The sequence below is a fragment of the Protopterus annectens genome, chromosome 7.part0, assembly GCF_019279795.1.
Source record: "Protopterus annectens isolate FY-2018-M chromosome 7.part0, PAN1.0, whole genome shotgun sequence".
In the NCBI taxonomy this organism is placed as follows: Eukaryota; Metazoa; Chordata; order Ceratodontiformes; family Protopteridae; genus Protopterus; species Protopterus annectens.
Window position 1 is genome coordinate 303,280,685 of NC_056739.1, and position 17,236 is coordinate 303,297,920.

The 17,236-nt window shown below is 42.2% G+C and overlaps 1 protein-coding gene across 1 annotated transcript in view; it reads left to right on the forward strand.

The window, feature by feature from the left end:
* The window catches only part of MFSD4A (major facilitator superfamily domain containing 4A), a 1,221,833-nt gene extending 1,206,709 nt beyond the window's left edge, over positions 1-15,124 (forward strand). The window contains exon 10 of the mRNA XM_044076823.1: positions 14,656-15,124. Within this exon, the coding sequence (XP_043932758.1) occupies positions 14,656-14,708 (53 nt within the window). The 3' untranslated portion in view covers positions 14,709-15,124. The remainder of the gene's footprint in view (positions 1-14,655) is intronic.
* Positions 15,125-17,236: the final 2,112 nt, after the last annotated feature.

Here is a 17,236-nt window from a genome sequence, read left to right on the forward strand (position 1 = left end):
CCGCCTCGGCTGGGAGCCAGTCACTACCAGTTCCGGGTCCTTCCCTTTGGTCTCACCACAGCCCCCAGGGTGTTTACCAAAGTACTAGCAGTGGCAGCGGCCCACCTGAGGCTTCAGGGGGTGCAGGTCTTTCCCTACCTGGACGACTGGCTCCTTACCGCCCCAACAAGGCATCTACTTCTCTCGGCGAGACTCCTTTCTCCATCTTGCTCCATTTCTGGGCATCACAATAAATACAAACAAGTCCAACCTGGCACCCACTCAGCTCTTAGATTTCATAGGGGCCAGACTAGACACAAGGAGTTTACGAGCCTTTCTCACTGCGGACAGAGTTCTAAATCTGCAGCTCCAGGTGCGGGCCATTCTCCATTCATGTTCTGTTCCAGCGGAGTTGGTCCTGAGGGCTCTAGGGTCCATGGCTTCGTCGATATCACTTCTTCCTCTTGCGAGGCTCAATATGCCCATTCTACAGTGGACTCTCTTAGTACATTGGTCATACCTTGCTCTCCCCATGCATCATCCCATAGCGATCAGCAAGGCTTGCAAGCGGTCCCTCTTGTGGTGGCTCCACTCCCGGATCTCCACGAGGGTCGCCCATTTTGTGCTTCTCCCCTCTCGCCACGGTGACCACGGACGCCTCCGCCTCGGGTGGGGGCACTTTTGGGCCGGACAGTCCAAGGCACGTGGAACGATTCAGAGACCTTACTGCATATCAATGTTCTAGAGATGAGAGCAGTGCTCTTAGCGTTGCTAGCACTTCAGGACTTTCTTCCCGTGGGAACAATTGCGATTCAATCGGACAATATGTCTGTTGTCTGGTACATCAACAAGCAAGGGGGAACAAGGTCTTACCCTCTTTGTCGAGAGGCCATGAGAGTTTGGGAATGGGCAATCTCCACCAATCGCTTTCTCATAGCAACGCACATTCCGGTCGGTCCAACATCTTAGCGGACAAGCTCAGTCGCACCATTCTGACCCCTTACGAGTGGTCTCTCAATTGTCAAGTAGCGGAACGCATATTCGCACGGTGGGGAACCCCTTCATGCGATCTTTTTGCATCTCCCTCAAACACCAAGTGCGACAGTTTTTTCGCTCTAATACCTCCTCCGGAGGTACCCCAAGGACGCTCTGGTGCATGCTTGGCCACCCGGTCTTCTGTATGCCTATCCACCCTTGCCTCTGATGCTGCAAGTTCTTCAGAAAGCCTCTCGGGTGGGTTGCAGAATGATTCTCATTGCTCCATTCTGGCCTCGACAGATCTGGTTCCCCTTCCTAAGGTCTCACTCGGTGAATCCTCCTTGGATTCTAGATCCCATTCGGATCTGATATCCCATCCATCCTGCATTCCTCCTCGAACCTGGACAACCTGAAGCTGACCGCTTGGCTGCTCCAGTTCCACTCTTGATAAGGACTCGGTATTTCTTCACCGGTAAAGGCTATTTTGGTGGCGGCTCATAAACCATCCACTAGAAAGGTTTACCAAGCAAATGGAAACGTTTCTCTGTGTGGGCGGAGCGGCAAGGCCTAAACCCTTCACGGTTCCTCTCCGGTAGTGCTTGATTTTCTAACCTCTCTCTTTAATGATGGTGCCAGCAGTTCCACAGTCAAAGTTCAACTGGCGGCAATTTCTCACTATCACATTGGTCAAGAGTCTAATCCTCTTATGTCAGCCAAATTGTGCAAAACATTTCTTAAAGGTACTTTCCTTCTCAGGCCCCTATAAAGCAAGCAGTTCCTCCTTGGGACCTTTCTTTGGTCCTACAGGCCTTGACCGCTCCCCCTTTTCGAGCCCGCTACGGTGGATCTCAAATTCTTGTCCTACAAGACAGCCTTTTGGTAGCCATTACATCAGCCAAGAGAGTTTCTGAACTTCAAGCTTTATCAGCTAAACCTCCTTACTTGGTATTCCATCCGGACCGTGTCTCCCTCAGGACCAACCCGTCCTTCCTTCCTAAAATCGCTTCTGAAGCAAACATCAATCAATCCATTAACCTCCCTGTTTTCTTCCCTAAGTATGAAAACAAAGGTGAATATAAGCTACACTCACTAGATGTTCACAGGCAACTAAGATTTTATCTCAACAGGACAGCTGGTCATAGGCAATCCGACCAGCTGTTTATTTCCTTTACAAAATTCAATTTGGGCAAGCCAATTTCTAAAGTTTCTCTGTCCCGCTGGATTTCACAGTGCATTTTGTTGGCTTATCAAGCGCCAGGAAGGCCCGCACCGGGGGGTGTTCATGCCCATTCAACCCGGTCAGTTTCTACCTCGGCAGCCTTCAAGGCTAGGATTCCTCTAGATGATATTTGTGCAGCAGCCACGTGGGCTTCATCTCATACATTTATTTCTCACTATAAGTTGGATCTTGCATCTAGGGGTAGAGCATCCTTTGGCTCAAGGTGCTCCGGAATATCCTTCCATGATGGCGCCCAAGGTTCAGGTAGGTGGGGACTGTGTCCCACAGGTTGCAGGCAAATGAATATCCTACTTCAGATTTAGAAGTTATGTACTCACCATAACGCTCCATCTGAGTAGGTGTATTCATTTGTCTGCAACCATCCCGCCCTCCTATCCCCCTGGCCTTTCAGTTTCCTGCATATTCCGTGTTACCCTTTTGAGGGTATTGTTGCTTTGGCAAACTCGATCTGAGGTCATGAGGGTAGAGCAGGGCATTATGGGTGAGGGGAGGAGCTGAGAGCTTGGATCCATAGCTGGAAAACTATGCCGGTTCGGATCCGATATCGGATCCATAACCCACAGGTTGCAGACAAATGAATACACCTACTCAGATGGAACGTTATGGTGAGTACATAACTTCTAATTTCCCTAAGGAACTCAAGGGTAATGCTTTGGAACAGTTTAAAAAAACTGCTACGAAGGGCAAGATTAAGAAAGACTTGTTACATACAAAAGTTGCTTTTAATACTGAAATATGGTACACTGAGACCTAAGGGACTATTTAATGAAATTATTAGTTATTAAGCTTTGTTATTCAAGTAGAGGGACTACTCCCCAGGACCCTTAATTGGAAATACTTGTTGGACCGATTCCTTTCTTTTTTTTTTTTGGTTGCTGTATAACGGTCTCCCTTTAAATGTCTTTTATTAGCTTTGTTTTCTAACACAAGGCTAGTAAAATCTACTAGAGAATGTATTACATTTGTTTTTGTTATACTCCAGACGCTTTTTGTAATATTTTGTAAGTTTATAGTTTTTGGTCATTTCTATACACATCTAAAGATGACTGATTCATTGGCTCCAAGTCATTTTATCAGGAGACTGAAATAAACACAACTGAGAAGACCAAATGTTTTCAATACAGTGGTGATGCGGAAGGGTGAAATGTGCTGATCAGTACTATACCCTAAAGGAAGCGCAGTTATGCAAATAAACTTGCCATAACAGTAGATGTTCATATAGATCACTGATGCAGTTGCCTAAGCTATATGGGACATATCCTGCAAAAGGATTGGGTGTCCTGTCAGTATTCAAACTTTTGGGCACCTTTCACATGCACTGTACAACCAAGGGAGCATGAGTGTAAGCCTGGTGTGTAAAGCAGACACACTAGCACCAAAATTCAGAGTTTTCTTGCCTCACAGAAAAATAAGCTCCTAATGCAAATATAATATGTTATGTGCTGGGAGGAAATGGAAAAGCATGAATAAGAGGAACCTCACCCTGGCAGAGGATTAGATAAAGGAATAAGAACCAGTAGGCATCCCAAAAAGGAAGCACAGGAGATGGGAGGAGGCGGGAGGGTGTTAGTACTGTAGCAATGCTACATTTACTAACACAACTCTACTGTCATTTACTAACACAACTCTACTGTCATTTACTAACACAACTCTACTGTCATTTACTAACACAACTCTACTGTTTTCATCATTAGATCATTGTTGTAGTAGTCTAGGCTACATGAGCTCGCTATGCTACAAGGCTAATCAAAAAACTCCACTCCCTACAAGCTCTCCTCACCCTAGAGAATGCTGACATCTATGCAGTCACTGAGAAATGGTTTAAAGCCATGGAGAGCCCACCGGCAGTGCAAGGCTATAATGCCTTCCACACATTTAGACCAGCTAGTATACAGACAGGGACTAAAGGTGGAGGTGTCTCAATTTACATCAAAACTAATTATACTTCAAGGTTGGTCAAACAGGACTAAGCACTTGAGTTTCTCCATGTTGAAATCACTATAAGCAAAATCCCATAGCACTTCCTTGCAAGCTATAGGTCCCCCTCTGTGACCCAGAAACCTATAACGTATTTAAACTTATTGGAAACACTCACTATCCAACCCAATATCATATTCATGGGCAACCTTGATTCCCAGTTAATAGTAGGCCACAGTGCTTACTGGATTTTGTAAATACAAACTCCCTGGACCAGATTGTCAATGCACCAACCAGGTATGAAAACATTCTGGATCTGGTCCTCACTAATAAAGGAGAGTGCTGCACATGCCCTAGTGTAATGTCTTTGATATGGTCAGACCACAAAATTGTCTCCTTTGAAGTAAATGTAAAAACCTGGAATATTCAGAAACTACTCAAAGGCTAACTTCCTACTATTAAGTGATAACTTGGCAAAATTTCAAGCCATCATAAACCCTGAGAACACTGCTGCCTATGCAGAATTGTTCACAGATATCCTATCCAAGCATAGCTGCACAGGGGCTGTACCCACCAGGAAGAAGTACAGAACTAACTGAAAAAACAAGCCACCCTGGTGGAATCATATCAACAACAGGCTGTATAACAGAAAGAAGATAATCATGGCAAAAATTAGGAGGTGCAGCACCCAGCATGATAAAACAACTTTCATCAAAAAGCAAGCAACTCAGAAGACAAAAAGTCTACCAAATCCATATTTGAGGTAAGTTTGACCTCCTAGGCCAAGGACAACCACAAAGCATTATTTAGCTGTGTCCATGACCTGAAAGGCAATACACAACTGTACAAAGCTCATTGTAAATGGAGCCAGAGCCACAGCCACCTATAGTGGCCAGAAGATGTAGTAAACCTACTGGCCGACAAATTCATCTCCAACTTTACCCCTCTCTCCCCCTCAACCTTCCCTCAGGAAATAGTATCAAATACATCTCCCCCTGATATCACTAGGGAACAGGTCTTTAATGCTCTTTCTACAGCCAGGAACACTGCATCACTGGGCCCAGAAAATATCCCAGGATGCCTTCTAAATTCCAGTAGAATTGCTACTTAACTGTAGCCTCTAAACAGGCTTCATGCTGTGAAGCCAGAGTTGATGCCAGGCTAAAAGTGAATGTTTGTGAAATGTGCTTATGCTAGGCTAAATCAAGCAAAATGTATTCCTCTTTGTATGTTGTTTTTCTCTTTTGTTTCTGGCATGTTGATTTGCAGTGTATATGTTACCTAGCAAACATTTTTGTTTGTCCAGATATTAAAGGACAAAGTGAGGGGCTAGTGCACAGACAGTATACTTCTGTCTTGTAAAATGTATGTGCACTGATTGCAACACCCAAAGCAAGTGGTACCCCTATATTGTGCTACAAGGTCCCTGTCTATATTGACCTTTCACTCCAACTTTTTGAAATTAGGGGCTGTCTTAAAAAGTAAAGTGGGTTCCAAACCTAAAAAATTCTAGATAAGGGATAAGCTTCAAAACTACTCTAGTTTGTTTTGACTGTATTCTTGAATTCTGTGGGAAGTTGTACTGAACAATTAATGTCTGTCTGTAGCTCTCTGTCCCTTCTAATTTTCCATTCTCAACTAGCCCAGTTCGGGTTTATGCTTAACCCCCATTCACTAAATACCTCATTACAAAACGTGTTAATCAAATTTTCAGGGTAACCTCTTATCATGAGCATATCCTTTAACCTCTCCAATTCTCCCCTCACGTTCACATGATGTGAAGTTATCCTTGCAACCCTAATACATTGCCCTTTCACAAGACTTTTCTTCCGTGAAAGGGGATGACAACTAGAAAAATGCAGGTATGAGCTGCAAAAGTTGGGTTTCCTATATATGTTAGACTTGAAACCCAATGTTGTGCGGGATGTGTGTGTGTGTGTGTCAAGGTAAAAGTTGTATACAAGAGAAAAGTATACAATCAGACAGTATTTTAAAGTTTAGAGTGGTTTTACAGAAAGGGAAATGTGTAACTCAGGGGTCATCTATATTGCTGTTTGTTCTGAATGTTCTACCTTCTACATCCGCAAAACTGAACATTGTCAAACAAAAATGTATGCACATATTTATATTGCAAATAAAAATGAAAACAACGCTCTGCATAAACATTCTTTAGTACGTGGTTCTTTTAAATAATTCCACTTTGGAATTTTGCAAAAGGTGGCTCAAAATCCACCGGGTGACTGGAAGGTAATTTTAGAAATTCAGGCAATGGTCTGGCAGCTTAGGTAATGTGTTGCCTTTCCCCCAGGATTGAATGACTGTACATCTATTATACCCATATTGCAAAATGAAGGCCAGAAAGTTATAAATGGGTTAGTAATTTCACTTATTTTAAAAAAATAAGTTAAATACGATTTTGTATATTGTTTTCATCTCAGGGTGCTCATTTTATACATTTATTGCATGTTAAGAGTTGAGTGGATGATGGGTTTAAGAGAAAGTTGATTTCAGTACTGATTTTAAATATTCTGTTTTATTTATCATTTAACTTAATTATTATGTGGTTATCCAATGAAATACACTTGTAATTTGTAAATATTGGTGGCTGTTATATATGTATATTTTTCTGATGAGGTCTCCTTTGGAGGGATGAAAGCGGTCAATAAATTTATATTTTAATCCATCTCTGAACTTCCCACTGGCAATATTACTGTTTTTGGTTATTATTTTTTTCTAATAAGGCCTCACCTTTTTATATTTTATATTGTCTCATTTTCTTAACCTTAATGGGAACTGAAGAGAGCTGATGAGAGACCCTAAAGTCCTTTGTCCTGTCAGTGTAGAATCTGAGTTGCCTGCTGACGTACATACCATGTAGGATTCCCTCTCCCTTATCTTTTGGTCCAAAAAATAATTTAAAGAGATGACTAGATAGATAGAAATTGAATTATGATACTACCTTCTGTATGAAGGAAGAGTTGGTTCCTAATGTTACACTGTTTTCATGAAAAGGTTGAATTACTATGAGTCTGTACCTCAGATACTCTTCTAGCCGAAGTCAAATAAGTAAGACTTTTTTCCACGTTAAGAACTTTGTCATCCCAATCAGCTGTTTCTAAAAGCAAAAGGGTACGTTTTTCCTAGCACATAATTAAGGTCCCTAGGAGGAACCGCCTGTTTTTAGGTGGAAGAGTGTGAAGACTCATTTCAAAAACAGATTTTTCCTGAGATGAGGAGGAAGAGGGTATCTAAGGGCAGATGAGCAGAAATGACTGAAAGAGGACTCTTAATAGATAAATAAGGAAGGCCAGATTTGAGCAATTCACCCAAATACCATAGAACCAAAAAAACTAAAGATTTAAATGGGTACTGTTTCCTGCTGTAGCACCAACCAGAAAAATATCTTCCATTCTAGTAGTAGGTTTATTAGCCTCTTTTAAAACCTGTTGCATTTCCAACAGAAAAAAAGGTGCCTGAGGGTGATCAAAACTCTTAGCATTCAGGTTGACAGATGTAGAGTTTGAAGGTTGGGGTTAATCAGAGATACCTCATTCTATATGTGCAAGTCCATCCTGTGGGGATTTTTGTGGTAACTGCCCTTGGTCATTTTCATGAGAAAAAATATTGTTTGGACTAAAAGGGAGTTAAGATTATTTTTGAGAGTCTTTTTGGATCTTTAAAAGAACTGTGGTTGTCAGTGGAAAGGGGGAGACAAAGAGCAACATTTGTGTCCTTGAAAAGAAAAAAAGCATCTGTCTTCCAGGCCTTCCTGCAAGGGATCCTGAAAATGAAATGTTCAACTGTCTGCTGTCAGTGGAGGCAAACAGATCTAATTGGGGAATTTCTCACAGGTGGATAATCTCCTGTAATTCCATTCACTGGGGGGGTGAGTATATATGCCAGAGTATTCTGCTCTGATGGAATAAAAGTAGCCCATATGGATAGATTGTGCTGGATTACAGTTCACAGGCTATCACGGATATTGTACATAAGGGATTAAAATATGGTTCCCACTTGTTTATATACCACATTAAATCTGAGTCTGTGATTGCCCAGAGAGGTCCTGGAATCCACAAGTAGTTCAGAATTAAAATATCAGTGCCATCATTTCTTTAATGTCTGTGTTCTTGTAGTGACTTTCCCAAAGCCCCTGTAACTTAATTCCCCTGGATAAAGCCCCCAAAGTGAGGTCTGAAGGATCTGTGTTTGCAGACTGGAAAGGTTCAAAGGGGGGATGACAGACCTGGTTTCAGAAGCAATTGGTCTAATCACCAGCAAAGTTTTTTCTTGACAGTTCAGCAGAGAACTGAAAATGTGAAACACAAAACCTTAAAAACATCTTAATTTTCAGTGGATCGGAATTTGGCCATAGGCATCTTTTAGGTAGAGCGTATCCAAGAAACTTAGATGATGAATCAGAGGAAAAAAGGACTGCAGGATGAGTATTTGGAACTTTGGAACCCTCACATGAAGATTTAAGAAGGACAAGTCCAGAGCAGGCCTCCAGGTTCCTTCTTTGTTTGGGTATTAGATATATTATTGAACAGAATCCTTTTTAATCCGTGGTGGTAGTGTTGTCGCCTCACAGTAAGACACTGACCAGTTCGACTCTCAGCTAGAGCGTCTTCTGCGTGGAGACATGCGTGAATGGGCGTACCAATCATTAGCGGACCGGAGTTCCGCTGTGGCGACCCCTAGCCGGGAAAAGCCGAAAGACACAACAACATTGAACAGAATCTTTTTTCTTCTTGATTCTCTGGTACAGATTCTATTATGCTTTGGGCGTCATATGGGAAATGATGGGAAAAAAGAGGTAGGTTTGATATAGAGGGCAAAGGGGGAATTCCTAGGTTTGTGGGGAAAGAGTCCCATTGTCACATGCTCCTGTTTGAATGACTTCTTGTACTTATGAATCCAGTATGACCTGGTTCCAAACGGGAAGATGAAAAGTTACTTGAAAAGTTTAGATAGTTACCAGGGTAAGAAGGAGGATAGAAGGGGGGAGGCAAAGTCCATACTTTTTCTTAGATTAAGGAATGAGCCTGAGTTGCCCTGACATTACTTCTTGAACAGTCATTTCCCTAATTTTTTTTAGGACTGTTTAAATAGTTTTCTACACAATGGCTCAAGGGAGGAAGGGTTGTTTTGTTATATTAGGGGATTGAAATATTTGCTTAATCTCTTGGATCAGCCCCCCCCCCCTCAAAATCTCAACTGGTGAGGTGCCAAATAATACCTACTTATCAAGGGGAGCATTAAAGATTTGACATCCTAGGGATGGTTTTGAGATTTTAGCCATGTATTCCTATGCATCACTGATTCAGATGTTCTTTGTGTTTCACTGTTGCTTGCTGACTGACATCAGGTCATCGGTGCTATAATGGAAGGCAGCCGACACCATTACATCAGTCTTTCTTGCCGTGGAGCCCATAGCAGAAGCAGTTTGCAAGTGTGCCGGTCGGTCGCTACCAAAGTTTGAATCACAGCTGAAAATGTCTAAAGCCAAGTACCCTGTTGTGGATCCTTTTTCTTGCACTAACCGATGACTGAAAGTTAACAATTGTCTCGCCTGTGGAAAGCAAATCCCACACCGAGACTTCCATTCATACTGCATCACTTGTTTGCGTCCAGACCACGATGTCCCCCATTGCTGGTTCTGTGCCCTCTTTAAAGCAAGAAAGGATAAAGATAGAGACAGACCACACAAGGCTAAGCCTTTCGATGACTCTACCACTAAGCAGGTCGTCAGTTCTCCAGAATTCAGTGAGGTGCCGTCGCACCCCCTGATGCCCAATCCAATACCTTCACAGGCCGCTACTGAGACCCTTCTGGAGTCCAGTATGCCACAGAAATCTTCTTCATCTTCCAAGCCTTTGATTGTCTCTGACTTGGTTGGGTCTGGAGCACCAACACAGGCACTGGCTTCCGAGGAGGTTTTCTTACACTACTAACAAAACTGACGTCTTCTCATCCGACTACCATTTCTCTCAGACTGATGGATACTGTTAGGCCTAGAAGCAAGGCCTCCACTAGGAAATCTACCTCTAGCCACCATTTTACTCCTGCTCTACCACCCCAAACTCAAATGCTTAAAATGGCGGAGGATCTCATCACCCTTATCAGAGTAGTCAAGCCACAACTTCTAAAAAGAAAAGAGACCTTTCTCCTGAAATATTGACAGAACAGGATTCTGAGGAGTCTTGATTATTCAGATTTTGAAGAGGAACAACAACCTCTGACTGCTTATGAGGATTCTGATGCAGAGGAATCCATTCCTTCTGCCTCCCCACCAGAAGATCTTTCCTTTGGGAAAACCCTTCACACCCTCAGGGAACATTTCCACTGGGAATCCCAGGACTTCCCTCAGTCTAAGAAAAGACTAAGAGTTTCTAGACCTGCCCCAGCACAGACCCTTGGCCATTCCCCCAATCTTAGAGGTGGGGGATGATGTCTTCCATGAATCCAGCTTAGCTACTAATGCTCTCCCACTTGCTCCCAGAAAACCTGACAGGTATTACAGAGTACCGGATTCTCACAAATACCTGTACAGAAATCCTGCTGCAGACCCAGAGGTCATTACACAGGGGCCAAAAGGAGCTAAGGCTAGTTCTGCAAAGAATCCTATTCTCCAGAAGTGGATCTCTTTGCTTCACATCTCAACCATCAGCTGAAAAAATTCTGTACCAGGGAGTATCACCACCTAGCATGGAAGGCGGGTGCCTTGACCTTCCCATGGAACACCCTCTTTGTGTACCCATTCCCTACTCTGCCTCTTATTCCCAAGGTACTGATCAAAATAAGGAAGGACAGACCAAAGGCCATCCTCATTGCTCCAGATTGGCCCAGATAACATTGGTACCCCTTACTGCACAGGCTGACCTTACAGCCTTCCAGGCAACTTTCCCTGATCTCAGACCTCTTGACTCAGGTGGGGGGGATGCTGCACCCAGAATTGCAGACTCTCAAACTGTCAGCAAGGCTAATACTCTAAAGGCAAACAAGGGGCCTCTGTTAAGCAAACAGGTCCTAGACATTATCAGAGAGGCCAGAAAGGCCCAGCACCAGAAAATCTTAACGCAGAAAAATGAAAAAGATTCTGCTCCTGGAGCCAGTCCAGAGGGGGCAATACCTCACAACCTTCCATCCCTCTTATCCTGGACTACATAGCGGAGCTACTTACTAGTAGCCTCTCCTCTCCTCTATTAAAATCCACGCCTCAGCCATTTCAGGTCATTTTGATACAGAACAGCCCCTGTTCTCCCATCCTTTGTTTAAACAAATCCTCAGAGAGGCTTCTAATGTCAGACCGCCCAGAAGGCCACCCACTCCAGCCTGGGACCTGAATTATGTTTTGGAATAACTAACCTTACCACCCTTCGAACTAAGATGCCTCTCCTGGAAGACTGCATTTCTCCTAGCTATCACCTCAGCCAGAAGGGTTTCAGAACTTCAGGCACTGATGGCTATTGAGCCCTTGATCATCTTCCATGCAGACAGGGTCTCCCGGAGGACTAATCTCTCCTGTATGCCCAAGGTGGTATCTAATGTAACTCTCAATCAGGCCATACATCTACCCACCTTCTTTCCTAACCCTCAAAACAAGGAGACATGCACAGATAGCTCAGATACTATTTGGACCATACTAAACCCTTCAAGTAAACAGACCAACTACTTGTTAGCTTTGCCCCAGGGTCAGAGGGGAAGCCCATTTCCAAATGGATATCACACTGTATCCATTTCTGCTACAGATTGCATGGGACCCCCCCCCAAGTCTATTCGAACCCATTCCACTAGGGCGGCATCCACTTCCACAGCATTCCTCAGAGGAGTTTCCACCAGAGACATCCTGGAGGCTGCCACCTGGACTTCTGTCCATATCTTTACCAAGCATTACCACCTAACTCTGTTTTCTAAGGCTAGGGTAGGGTTTGCCTCTGCAGTTCTGCAGGGCATGCTGACCCATTCCTAGGTCTCTTGCTAATCCTACCACCCCTCTCCTCAGCTTTGGGAATCCTCACGCCGGTGATGACTACAACAGTGAAACATGAACAACATAGTACAGTTGTGTACACTTACCATCAATGTAGATGCCTGAGTGTATTCACTGTTGCAGTCCTGGTTTCCCTCCCTCCTTCCCCCTTATATCTTCTTTCGTTAGTGAGACATAAGCTTCTAACGGTGGCTTTTAGCCACCAGGACAACTTTAACATATTTACTTGGGCCACTGACTGATTAGGGCAAGAAAAACTGATGTAATGGCGTCAGCTGCCTTCCTTTATAGCACTGATGACCTGATGTCAGTCAGCAAGCAGCAGATGCAGAAAAACATTGACTCTGGTATTCAGGCTGGCCGATGGCTACCACAGCAGGGATAACCCACAGGTGATGACTGCAACAGTGAATACACTCGACCATCTACATTTATGGTAAGTGTACACAACTGTACTTTGCAGGATCTCTAGATACTGCATCTGCAGCATCACAAGGAATGCTTAGTCGATTATGAAACTGAGGAAATCATGGAAAGTAATGAGGACCTGATGTTAGAAAATGGTAATTCTGTAACTGCCTCATTCATGCCAGAAAAAGCTGCCAAAGGATAATTAGCAATACTAGACTGAGATTTAACTGAAGATGTATAAACTTTCTCCCTATGATTGGGAAAGGCTTAGCCATCATCATCTGAGGCTAAGATTAGAGGCAGCAAGATGTTTAGAGTCGGTGCTTTTTAAACAAATAACAGATGGGTTATGGGAAAGAAACATATGTATCTGAGGTACCTTGTAAAGCCTGTGTGACTTAGTTGCAGGTGGATGATGGGAGAAGCACAGTCAGCATTAAAGGCATCCTTTAAAGCACCTATAACAGGAAGAATAGCCAAAAGTGTAGAGGGTGTGCACTTTTAAAAGGTTATAGCATCTCCTCTGTGTATCAGAAATTTCATTTTGCTCCCATTGAAATAGTTTTTTCATCTTGTTGATGGAATCAGAAAAAACTGACAGTAGTTCTTCAGATTCACTAATGGGTGGCAACCCTAATCAGAAAAGGAAATTTCTCCCATTAGTGAATCTGAAGAACTGCTGTCTCCAGATTCTGACTCCAACGAATCAGGAGAAGATATCTAGAAAGCATAGTGTAGTCCGTCTATGTCAGACTGAGATTCACTATCCGAAGGAGAGGGAGATCTCTTCTTTTTAAATTGGAAAAAGCTGGTGAAGCAGCCTGAAGTGACTGAAATGCCTTAAAAAGATCTTCCGCAAAGGAAAACCATTCCTTCCTAGATTCCTTTGAAGAAGGGACTGTAGGAGGAGAAATACATTTAACAAGTCCACAATGACGTATGGTCCTCAAGGCAGGTGCTGGGTACCAATTCCATAACTAGCACTTCTCTGCTGCCATCTGGCCCTTACCAGATAACAAAGTCCAGTTTTCTTTTAGAAGCAGGCATAAGTCTGGCCTTGATGGATTTGCTAGACTCCCAACTATTAGCAGCTTCCAGTGCAGCAGCCCCAGTGGGTTCAGAAAAAACAGACAAATAGTCTGAGGACCCTGATACTGCCACAGTGGTCTCATCTGGTAAGGACCAGGGAAGACAGCAAGGAGCAAAAACCCATTTCAGGGATCTTTCTTACAGTATTCTTTTTCTTAGCAGCTGGAAGGGAGGCACATGAAGAACCTGCATCTATGTCTATCATTGTTTTTCAACAGCCTTAAACCAGAGTTCTCTAAGTAAATGTTAATGGAACTGACGGGGGGGCAAAAAAGACATTATATCCCTCCCCTAAACAAAAAGTACAAGTTGTATGGAAATCTTGATACAGAATCTGCAATCCATAAAGACACTTTTCCTTTCCCTAGACATAACCAATAACAGCAATTTTTCACAGGCATATGGAAGGAAAGTCCCCATTGGGGTACTTACATGCCTAAAATATCAAACAAGCTGACCACTGAAGCAATAAAGATACAGTGATGAATGTGTCTGACTGGTAGTTTTGAATTTTGGTGCCCATACGTCTGCTTTTATACTGGCATGTTTTGTTTTCCCTCAGACATGCAATGCTTGTGGAAGGTGCGCAAAAGCATCGAATACTGGCTGTATATTTAATCCTATTTCAACAGTGATCTCATGATGAATCTGCCATGACCTCTGGATTACTATTTTATTTACTATATTTTTAATATGGGCTCTTGTATGTTTCTTGTGTTAAGATAAGACCACCTTATTCTGCTATTTAAAGTTAAGCAATTAAATCATGTATGAGTGTGTGCAACATTATAGGCTACAGCGGTTAAACCTAAACAGCACCAGAAAGAATGTGACTGCAAAAGGGGGGATAAAACAGGATATTAAAAAAAAAATTCAGGGTTTGAGAGCACTGGTCTTGGGAAGGAAGTTTGTTCTGGTGGAGAGCAGTTAAATGGGCTGTATCTTATTAAACTACAAAAAAGAATGTAAAACATTACTAGTGATGGTGGTGAATAGTAAGGTGCAAAATAGAAATGTAAATGTTTAATACAGTGTAACATTTTCTTTTCAGAAATTCAACAGAAAGACACCACTCATGGAGATTCTGGGATACCGTATCAGTGACATAACAGATTCTAATCTCCTGAAATGCAAGCTGAAACATCATCCTGTAAACAAGAGGAAAATGTTATAACGCCTGACAAGAATGACTTGTGTTTTGCTGGAGCCAGTAGATAAAATGTCTGTGCTTTTCACACCAGAGAACCACTACAGAATGCAAAAGAAGTGCCCCATCTTTTACTAGACATGTTCAAATATACATAGTTCTGCATCGAAAATGCAATTACTGAGACCCAGATTTTCGATGCAGTCTTTGAACATAAGTCAGGAACAATTAGCTCAGATATTGCAGTATCCACTGCCTAAACCTGAAATTACCGAACGACAGAAACTGGTTTCTTGTTAATGTGATTACCTAGTGCCAAACTGTTACTTACATAGTAATAAATAAATAAAAGTCAATAACTAGGCATAGTCAACAAGTCTGCTTGGCCTTGCTTATTTCTGATCATGGTAATCCATTACTGTATATCAGTACTACTGTGAGTGCAAAGGTAAACATTTCTGTTCTTCATAAATGCCAAAGTCCATGACTACAAAATACTGACTTCTTGGGTAAAACTTGGATGTTTCAAGCAGTTTTACAACTACTATGTAAATGTGAATTCTTAACCACTAGCAGTACCTCAAGTAGCCACAAAGGGGTGCTGTCACCTGCTGAAAATATACTAGTTTCCCTCAGGAGTTCAGATCAGAGTTTACTTTATCCAAGTAGAGCAGCAGTTAAGTACTGTTAAAGTTTAAATTAAAAAGGCACAAATGTAATAAAATCTAGGTTGTATATGAAATGCTCGTGTGTCAACTGCTTGAATCCAAACAGATTTTTAAGCATGCATTTGCACACTTTCCTATTGTGATGTCACCTGCTGAAAATATACTAGCTTCCCTCAGGAGTTCAAATCAGAGTTTACTTTATCCAAGTAGGGCAATTATACTGTTAACATTGTTTAAGTTTAAATTAAAAAGGCACAAATGTAATAAAATCTAGGTTGTACATGAAAGGCTCCTATATCAACTGCTTGAATCCAAACAGATTTTCAAGCATGCATTTGCACTCTTTCCTATTGTGCAAAAACAGATTTGGTAATATAATCAGTAGAGCTAGGCATGAAAATATCCCTGCATTTGAGCAGATGAAGCATTAAACAATTGCTACTGGAGAACCTTAAAGTCTAGCTTCTTGATGGAGAAATAAGTGCATCCATTATCTTCAAAAGTATGATAATATAGTCCATAGTGTAACTAATACAGTCGCTGAATAAAAGATTTTTTTTCTTTTATTGTATGTCAGGTTAAAACTTCTGTACAGCTCCCTCACTGGTGATGGAATTGTACATTTTATGAATTCAAGACTTCGTGGGATAAACAATTTTTATGAGAAGTGGGAGGAAGTAAATTATTAGTTAATTTCTACTGATAACTTGTTCAAACATTAAAGAAAGGGGCATACTCTGTAGGTTATCAGTCTTTATATGCCACCAGATATGAAACTTATGTACTTACCATAATGCTAGATGTGTGTTGTGTTCTTTCATCCATCTCAGTCTATGGGTACTTGGATCTGACCAGATCCAATGGTGGATTCAAAGTTTTCAGTTACAAAGCTGCAACTCCTCCTCTCCCATAATGCCCAGCTTACCCTATTCAAATAGATACGAAAAAGAGAAAAGGCCCATAAACAATGAAAATGCACAGAGACCATTGGGTCTTAGACTTAGGGCCATTCTCCGAGGTCCACTAGGAGCTACAAATGATGATGACAGTAAAGATGGAGAATGCTGTAAGGGGTGGATGAAGGAGATGGAAGATGAAAACACACACACAATGTTATGGTTAAGTATAGAACTTACGTATCCAATGTTTTCTTTTCTGTCCATCTCTACCTATGAGACATAGTCCCCAGCCATAAAATTGTGTGGTGTTAGGAGAGAACATTTTACAGCATGGTGTATCCAAATAAAGATCTAGTTCTGGACTGAGTACCTAGCTTGCAATGGGAATAAAGAGAGCTAGACCACTTGGACACTGCACAAATCTCATCTAAGGAAGCATAGCCAACAACAGCGGAAAAAGTAGCAACTGCTTAGCAGAGTGAGCCTTACATTTGGAGGGAAGTGATATGCCTTTCAATGAGCAGACAAAGGAAATGTATTAAGACAACCATCTGGACAGGGTCACTTTCCCAAGTTTAGCTTTAGAAAAGGACACAAATAACTGATCAGATTTCCTGAGATGTTTAGTTTGTCCAAGTAAAATCTCGGTGATGAACATCTGTACAATAATGCATGTATTCTCCTTTGTGACTGGAAGCTGAACAGATTGATTCAAATTAGACTCCAGTGCCACACTGGGGTGAATGGTTTGAGCTGTAAGGTGATGCTATCTTTATAGAACACATAGGGGCAGACACTGGACAAGGCATGACATTGTGACAGTTTTTGTTCAATGTAACTGCAACTAAAAATTGTTTTCCAAGGAAAGAACTTTAAATTCACAGTGGCTGAAGGTTCAAAGGGAGCCATTGTCAAACT